The sequence below is a fragment of the Elephas maximus genome, chromosome 26 (genome assembly GCF_024166365.1).
Source record: "Elephas maximus indicus isolate mEleMax1 chromosome 26, mEleMax1 primary haplotype, whole genome shotgun sequence".
NCBI lineage: Eukaryota > Metazoa > Chordata > Mammalia > Proboscidea > Elephantidae > Elephas > Elephas maximus.
Window position 1 is genome coordinate 7480926 of NC_064844.1, and position 8673 is coordinate 7489598.

Below are 8673 nucleotides of genomic sequence, written 5' to 3' on the forward strand. Positions count from 1 at the left end.
GTGACTGTCCTGGGAAATCTAGGACATATGGTGTCAAAACTCATGAGACATTAATGACCTGGATGAGAATTATGATGGCCCTGGTCTTTCTCTGGGTATCTATATCAAAATTCTGGACACACTGAGTTCTTTCCCACTCTGGGGCCTTTGCATGGAACCTCTTCTCAGCCACCATGTCTTCACCTCTTCTCATCCTTCATATCTCAGTTTAAATGCCATCTCCCCAGACAGCTGCTCTGGAAACCTTACCTAAAGTAGTCCCTACACCCGCATCCAACCCAGTTCATAGCTATGACTATTCCTTCTCAGCACCTGTCACAATCTATATTCCTCTTTGGGGCAGTTCTACTCTGTCCTACTGGGTCGCTATAAGCCGGAATCGACTTGACAGCAATGAGTTTAGTTTTGGGTTTTTTTTTTTTTTTTTTTTGGTTTATATTCCTCTTGCTTTCTTGTCCGTTCATTGTTGGCCTCCTCCACCAGATTGTGAACTTCAGGAGGGCTTTGCTATGTTCACCGCTGTATCCCCTGCACCTGGTACACTATAGACATTAAGTAAATTTCTGATGAATAAACAAATGAGGAAGCATATACCCAAGTTTGAGAATAAAATCACCAAGTAGACTATAGCTTAATAATAAGACCATTTATGGATCCCTGGTGGCACAGTGGTTAAGCATTTGGCTGCTAATCAAAAGGCAAGCAGTTCAAATCCACCAGCTGCTCCTCAGAAACCCTATGGGGCAGTTCTACTCTGTCCTATAGGGTTGCTATGAGTCAGAACTGACTTGACGGCACCTCACAACAACAAGAAGACCATTTATGAACAGACCATAAGCTTCCAACAAAACCTCTGGCTTCATGCTCTTGCAAGTGAACAGAGTAAGTGGGATCCCGTGAATTCAGTGGGACAGTCCCGCTAAATGACTCTGCTTAAATTCTTTTGCCTCTCAGTGAAGGGACAAGTCAATACTTAAAGCAGAGCCACATCTGTAAAACAAGTAGGCTACTTCTCAGGGTTGGGGGATGAGACATTCAGTGAGATGACGTATACACAAAGTAACTAGTAAAGAGCAGGCACTCAACCCAGTACAGGTTGGCTCGTAAATTACGTTAATTCCCTCAATCAAACTGGTCAAAAGACTAAAGATGAAAAATCACATCTCCAGGCCTTCATGTGAGTCTGTTTATTCAAGTCTCCAGGCCCAATTATTGCTGTTAGACAACCCCTCTTCCACCTCTTCCAAGTCCAGAAGTTCAATTGTATTTCCAACACCAGACTATTTTAGCCATGCCACAATTTAGACCTAAATTTTAAAAAAAAAGGTAAACATCTCCAATAGATCACTGTTTCAGGTCACTGTTCCAAAGCCGATGATGTTCATAAAATGTACCTGGACACTACCCCATTTCCAGACTGGGTTCTAGCAATCCGCTTCAATACTCTTGAATAAAGCGCACGATTAACAGATAACAGAGTTCCAAAGGGCAACCCGTTTACTGAGTACTTAGTAAGTGGTAGAGACCACAGTGACAGAAAAAAAAGAGAGTTCTCTAAGGCTGTGAAACAACACCTGTGGACTTTGGAATCAGACCAACTTGGGTTCCAATTCCCATTCTACAGTCTGCTAGCTGGTGACTACGGCCAAGGTCCTTCATTTCTCTGTGCCTAGGTTTCCTCACCAGTAAGCTGAGGTTAATGAGTACCTTCGTCACGGGGTTCCTGACAGATGGATGAGATAAACCTGTATTTGCATATTTAGCTGAGTCTGGCACTCAGGAAATGTCAGCTCTGCTTATGTTAGGGTATATTCTCAGTCTCAAGGATCTTATGTACACTTACAAACGAAAATATTCTGAATAAAAGAATGGCACTAAATAATACATATTAAATGAGCAGGACTGGTTACAAAAGATGCAAAAATTTAGGAGTTCTAGGGGTCCTTTCCCCAAGGATCATAAACGGTCTCGTGGAAGAGGTGAGACTGACCCAGGGGGGCCATGCAGGCTCTGTATACACACTGACCCCTGTGGTGGGCACTAACTATTTGTGAAACACTGTGGGGCACCTTTTATGTAATCTCCCCAACAAAGTATAAGGTAAACCAAAAAAAATACCAAACCCCCTGCTGTCGAGTCGATTTCAACTCATGGCGACCCTACAGGACAGAGTAGAACTGCCCCATAGAGTTTCTAAGGAGCACCTGGTGGATTTGAACTGCCAACCTTTTGGTTAGCAGCCGTAGCACTTAACCACTATGCCACCAGGGTTTCCAAGAACAAGGTAAAACCAAAAAACCAAGCCCAGTGCCGTCAAGTCGATTCCGACTCATAGCGACCCTATAGGACAGGGTAGAACTGCCCCACAGAGTTTCCAAGAAGCGCCTGGTGGATTTGAACTGCCGACCCTTTGGTTAGCAGCCATAGCACTTAACCACTATGCCACCAGGGTTTCCAAGTACAAGGTAGATACCTTTAAAACCCCATTTTATAGATGAGAAACTATCTACTGATAAGACAGCTGAGACTCAGAGAGGTTCAGTAGTTTGCCCAGGTCACTCAGCTAATTTGTGGCAGATCTAGATCCAAACTCATGTCTGCCTGACTTTATCAAAGCCCATGCTCCCCACGGGGGTGGTGAGGAGGGAAGATAAATCATTCCAGTAGGAAGTATATGAAGCCCTGGTGGCACAGATAGAGCTCAGCTGCTAACTGAAAGGTCAGCAGTTCAAATCCACCAGCCGATCCTTGGAAACCCTATGGGGCAGCTCTACTCTGTCGTATAGGGTCACTATGAGTCAGAATCAAGTTAACAGCAACAGGTATTTGAATGAAGCATATGAAGCAGGAAAGAACAGAGCAATCTTATCCTATAGCAAGTGGGAAGCAAACAATTTATGATTTTTTGAAAAAGGAGAATAAAAGAAAGGTAGGTTAAGGCCAGAGAGAATGGAAGGCTAAGGAATTTGGACTTCAGCCTGTGGGCAATGAGGAACCACTGTTTTGTTTTTGGTATGTCTTTTTTTTTTAACTGAATACTACTACTACCATAGCTAAGAACATTTATTGAGCACCAGCCAAGGGCCATGCCCAAGGCTAAACCCTTTACACATATTACTTCTAATAGAATTTTAGAGATACAACTCTGCAAGTTGGGTACAGTCACCCCATTTCACAGCAAAGCTCTGAGAGGTCAAGCCCCTCACTCAGATGGCTCCAGCAAATGACAGATTGGGGTTCACACGGGAGCAGGTGGGAGGTCGAAGTCAATGCTCTCTCCCCTAAAACAGTATTGCAGGAAAACCTTCCCTGCAACAGAGAGCCGAATTGAAAGAGAGAAGAAAATGGTGACCAGGAACTAGTCAGAAGCAGTGTCAGGCTCCAGAGTCAGGGGGTACACTAGAGTCACTGTGAAAATGAGGGGGATGGCAGAGAGTCAGTGTGTTCGTGACCTTTTCATTCATTTACTCCATTTCTGTGTCATGTTTTGCTACCCAAAGTAGAAACCAAGACAGGAATTACTCCGGTCTCTATTACTGCCCTGGCCTTCAAGCCCTTGTTTGAGCACTGTTGTTAGCCCAATAGCAAACACTGCTTTAAGTACTGATGTGTCCCTACACAGTGTTACCGGGGCTAAAACACGGCATCATCTTCTAATCTGTTATCTGTATTGAAGGGCAATCATCCAAGAGAATAAAACTAAGCCTCCACAACCAATAAATCACATTATGCCTCACATACCAACATTTTTAAAAACCTGACTTACACACATTGCCTGTCAAGGCAGGAGGACACATACGCTGAGCTCTAATAAGCTCTGCCAAATCCTATGTTATTATCAAGGTCCATCATGATCTCAGAGAGCACATGGTTCTATAAAACAGACTGTGTTAGCAATAGTTCTTGGGCTGCCTTCTAGTTGATATTCTGAGCAAAGCTGCACAAAAAATAAAGCAGGTGGAAATGTACGCATTATGAACATATCTTTCAAACTAATGCAAAAGCTAAGCACCAAGTAGACGATTACTTACAGTATTTGAGGGAACCAAGAGTTAGAAATTCTATTTATGTCAGGATTCCAGGACACCTCTGCATTAAAACCTTAGTTATCATTCTCCCCATTCAATGAAAAACTTCAATATTTCAAGTAGAAAAACAGTACTCTACTGGGACATACAGAAATAAGTTGAAATTCATAAAGATGAAAGAGTAAAATTTTCCTACCCATCTATACAGTTAATGCATAAATATTCTCACATTTTACAGTGTTAATTTCAAACATCTAATATGTTTCTGGGAAAATTATGAAATAAATGACTCTTCAGAGCCCCCCATACTAAGGATTAAAAAAATCAGGCTTGTGGACTGCCATCACCAGAAAAACGTTATTTATACACATAAAATAAAGCAAAATAATATAAACATTCTAATTTTACAGATCTAAATTACATAATATCTGTGGTTTATGTTTTTTTATTCTGTTTGATTTTTATTCCTATGTGAAGAACCATAAAGAGATATAGGACTCTGCTCACCTGTACATACTCAGACCCAACCAAATATCATGGAGAATTTAGCCAGAAAGTCCTTTCTCAGAAGGCAGGCTTCCTATTGTGTCCTTATTTAGCATAAAGAGATAGCTACCTTAATAAATAAACCAGAAGCTAAACCATATTTTTTTTTCCTTTTCAATAATCGAGACTCCCCGGAAACCAGTTATACAAATAACTTCATTCACCTCTGCTTCAAATCTGAGTGTCTCTTTAAAGCACCCAAGCCAGATATCATCACACCCCTCCTGGTCCAGCTGCCTGTTGTAACAGCGGCTTACTGCAGCTCCACCCTTTTCCCACCTCCAACATGGATTTTTTTTGTTTTCCCCTACTAGAGAAAGAATTAGGATTTCAAATCCTCAAAGTAGTTCAGTGAACTGTCACGTTAATATGACTGAACCCCAGGGAACCTTCTGTTTAACTGCCACTGTCTCCCTTCCCCCAAAGGACTAGATCTTATTTTGATGTTGTAACGGAAAGCGCTGCATTAAGACAGGCAGGGCAAAAACACAATGGGTTTAAATTTTTAAACATTTAACCTTCTCATTAGTCACTGTTAACCATTTGCACCGGTGACTTTAATACTCAGCCTGGCAATTAGAGAAGCAAAATCTCCAGGACTAGGTACTAGGTAAGGGTGCCCCAATCATAATTAATTACCATATGGGATGGAAGAAAAGCTAATTTGTCACAGGTGACATGAACAAAGTTTTACCTACCAGTTCTCCCAAATACTGAGACAGTGGAGCTCCCAGGACTTAAGATTTTCATTCTAAAAGATTTTTAATACACATCTTACTTTATTTTCAAATGCTAAGCTTTTACCTTCTATAATAATTTTTCAACTTTAAGTCTTCAAAAAAAAAAAGCTTTGGAACCTCAGCACAATACTAGAAGAAGAAAAAAAAAGAGCTTGTCTTTTAAATCATTCTTCCCACTGAGAAATCAGGACCACTGACATTACACCGCTTAACCATTTATTTCATTTGAAAGGCAAACTTAGAGCAGGAGTGGCAATCTCCTGAAAATGGGACAAAGCTGCTTGGTATCAAGAATATACACAAGCTGGGAAGGTACAGATATGGTTTCTCTCAGGTGTCCATCCTCAGGAAGTCATGTTCTGTGTGGGCTGAGATTCCCATATCATGGAAACCTTCCTTATCAGCCAAAGGCTGAAAAGGATTCCCTGTGGAGACCATCGGGACCACACCTTGTTTGGTCACACAAGAATCTGAAAAAGGAAAATACATCTGGTCCAAAGATGAGCTGATAAGGCCAAGGATCAAAATAAGCCCCCAACAGTTTAATGGGGAGGGTCCCTATGACAGCTATTCATCCCTCTGTGTCCTGCATCAGTCCTGGCCATCTGCCACAAGATGCTGGTCATTCTGTGGGCTAGCTGGAAGGATTCTGTGGTCCAGCACCTGCCAGCCTTTTATAACCTCAATATTGTTGTGGAAGCACCCACTGAGCATAAAATATGCTTGTTGGCATTAAAACACACCAAGTGCAATATTACAGAACAAACTCCCTACCCACTGCAGAATTTCCCAGCTTCGAAGCATCTGGGATGAAGGTTCCAGACTGCCTGTAGCAAAATTTCCTTCAGGGTTTTTTGTCTTTGTTGTTTTTAATCCTCTTGCTGAGAAATCTACTGAGAAGTATCCCAAAGGTGATACCCACAGCTCAGGTTATTGGTCCTACATTTACTGAGGGGGAACGCTGAAGTGTCTGATAGTAACCCAGGATCCTTCCACTTGTAGCAGAAATGAACACCAAAAAACATCAGGACGCGCAACTCCTCAGAGATTTCAAAGCCTCCCGGAGGCATAGAGAGACCTCTCCCTTCCCACCTGCGCCCCCCATTCTGTTTCACCCCTAGCCTCCGAATCAGCACTCCTGCAATTCCATAAGGTTCCCTGGGGCCCCCCGATCTGACCCCGGGAAAGCCCAGGCAGTGTCCCCACGCCCTCCCATTCCAGCCTCCACACCCGTCTGCTCTCCAGCGCCCCGTCCACCCCCCTTACCTGATGATGTCGTCGTTGTGTCCCAGGAAGAATTTCTGGCTGTGCTCGCGGCTGTTGTACACCACCCCGACCCCGGCCACAAAGTAGACCACCTCCTTGCCGGCCGTGTAGTACAGGTTGTTGCGGCACTGGTGGCCCCGGTACCCGTACACCCACTCCAGCCGGAGCTGGCAGCTGGGAGCTGTCCGATCCGCCATCATCAGGCGACCCCACTCGCCCCCCGGACCCCCGCGCGCCGGCTCTCTGCTCGCCAAGGCTCGGGAAGCCACGGACCTACAGGGGCTCAGCGCGCAGCGCCGGGCGCCACCATCACCCTCCGCCGGAGACGACTGCGACCGCCGGGCGCCCCAGCTCCCTGTCCCGGGTGGGGTGGCTCCGGGGGCGCCCGCGCCCGCCTCACTGGACCTGCGGGCTCGGGTCCCCGGAGGAGGCTCGTGCGGGGATCACCCCGCCTTCCACATCGGGGATCTGCATACCCAAACCCTGATCACCCAGGCGGCGCACTCCCGTTGGCGGCGCGCGGGGGGTTCAGTCTCTGACAGCTTTGATTTTACAGGGGACCCGGGGGAGCTGGGCCATCACCGTCCTTGGGTCCCAAGCCGACCGTCTGCATCCAGGCTGCGGGAGCGAGGAAGAAACAGATTTCTGTGTAAGTCGCTCAGTCCAAGAAAATGATCCCCAAACTAAACCAAGTTAAAAAAAAAAAAATTGTCAACGACCCCCCCCCTTTCTCCTTCCACATCCATCTCCCTCACGACGTGAAATGTGCCCCAAACGCTGCAGGCTAGCCGTTGCTGATACGACTTGAAGGGACATTTGCTGTTTCCCATAAAAAACCAGAAACCGAACCCGTTGCCGTCGAGTCCATTCCGACTCACAGCGACCCTATAGGACACAGAAGTACGGCCCCCTAGGGTTCCCAAGGAGCGCCTGGTGGATTCGAACTGCCGACCTTGTGGTTAGCAGCCGAGTTCTTAACCACTGCGCCACCAGGGCCCCTTCTCCCCCATAAAATTCCAGGCGGATCTGCAAAGGTCTTTTTTTTTTTTTTTTTGATGCTCCAATTAGTTGTCGTGTATGTCTTTACTGTCCGTGGACCCTCTTGTCACTGAGGCACCTCTAGGTCCTACAGGGTTTCTGAATCGGCGGAAACGAGGACTAGGAACGTTGGAGGGCGAAGAGAGCCCGCGCGCTGCCTACAACGTTCCCCGTCCGAGGAAACGCAACAACGAACAAGTGGCAAACGTCGTGCACGTCTCCACGGGAAGGTCTGCGCTAGCTAAGGGCCCGAGGGCTCGCCGGTCGCCCGCAGACTTCGGGGGACAGCCAGCCCCCCACCCCCGGCCGCGGGGTGCAGCCCCGGGACGCCCCGGCCCGCGCGCGCTGCTCCCACCTCGCCCGCCCGCCCGCCCGCGGAGCATCCCGCGCTCTCTGCCGCTAACCTCTGCTCGGAGCGGGCGCCGCGGGCGCGGCCAGGATCCCGCTCGGGCGGGCGCGATCCTCTGCCTGCCCTCCCCTCCCCGCCTCCCGCGCCGCAGGACCGGCTTCGTCACCGGAGCGCGGCAGGAGACGGCTTCTTCCTCCAGCCCGGCTCCGGGGGCGGGGCCACAGCGCGGCTCTCGGGAGCCGCGGCGGCCGGTTACCAGGCGAGACCGCGGCTCTTGGAAACGGCGACGCCCCAGAGCGCTGGGCCCACCCCCTCCAGCTCCTCGCCCGGGTAGCCTCGCTCCCCGGTGCATCCTGGGAAGTGTAGTCGGCTCCAGGCCAACTCGCTCGAGGAGCGCGTGGCGCCGGACCACAAGTCCCAGGATTCCGCGCAGCCCGCGGGGCCGTAGAGCGGCCATTACGGACGTTGGTGGTGCTTGAGGTTCTGGAGGTGAGGGGACGCTCACCAGGGGCAACCGCTTGCCCTACCGGGCGCGCCCTAGTGAGTGAGGCAGGCGTCCGGCTGGGGTCTGTCTCTGTGGAGAAGGACGGCTGGGTTAGAGTGGAGACAGTCTCTACGACCCAACCGGAGAATTCCTCCTCACCAGCCCCCAGTCAGGGATACTGTAGCCTGTATCTGCGCTTGGGTTACTCAAGTTTGTTTCCTA

General features: G+C 48.0%; 1 protein-coding gene across 5 annotated transcripts in view; it reads right to left on the minus strand.

The window, feature by feature from the left end:
• Window positions 1-8225, minus strand: part of EML6 (EMAP like 6) — a 264701-nt gene extending 256476 nt beyond the window's left edge. For 3 of the 5 annotated variants that reach the window (XM_049870655.1, XM_049870656.1, XM_049870657.1), the window contains exons 1-2: window positions 8023-8225; window positions 6581-7198 (exon numbers count right to left, since the gene is read on the minus strand). In XM_049870655.1, coding sequence (XP_049726612.1) covers window positions 6581-6780 — 200 coding nt within the window. In that variant the 5' untranslated portion in view covers window positions 6781-7198; window positions 8023-8225. The remainder of the gene's footprint in view (window positions 1-6580; window positions 7199-8022) is intronic. The other 2 variants (XM_049870658.1, XM_049870660.1) reach the window with 1 other exon arrangement.
• Between the last annotated feature and the right edge of the window lie 448 nt (window positions 8226-8673).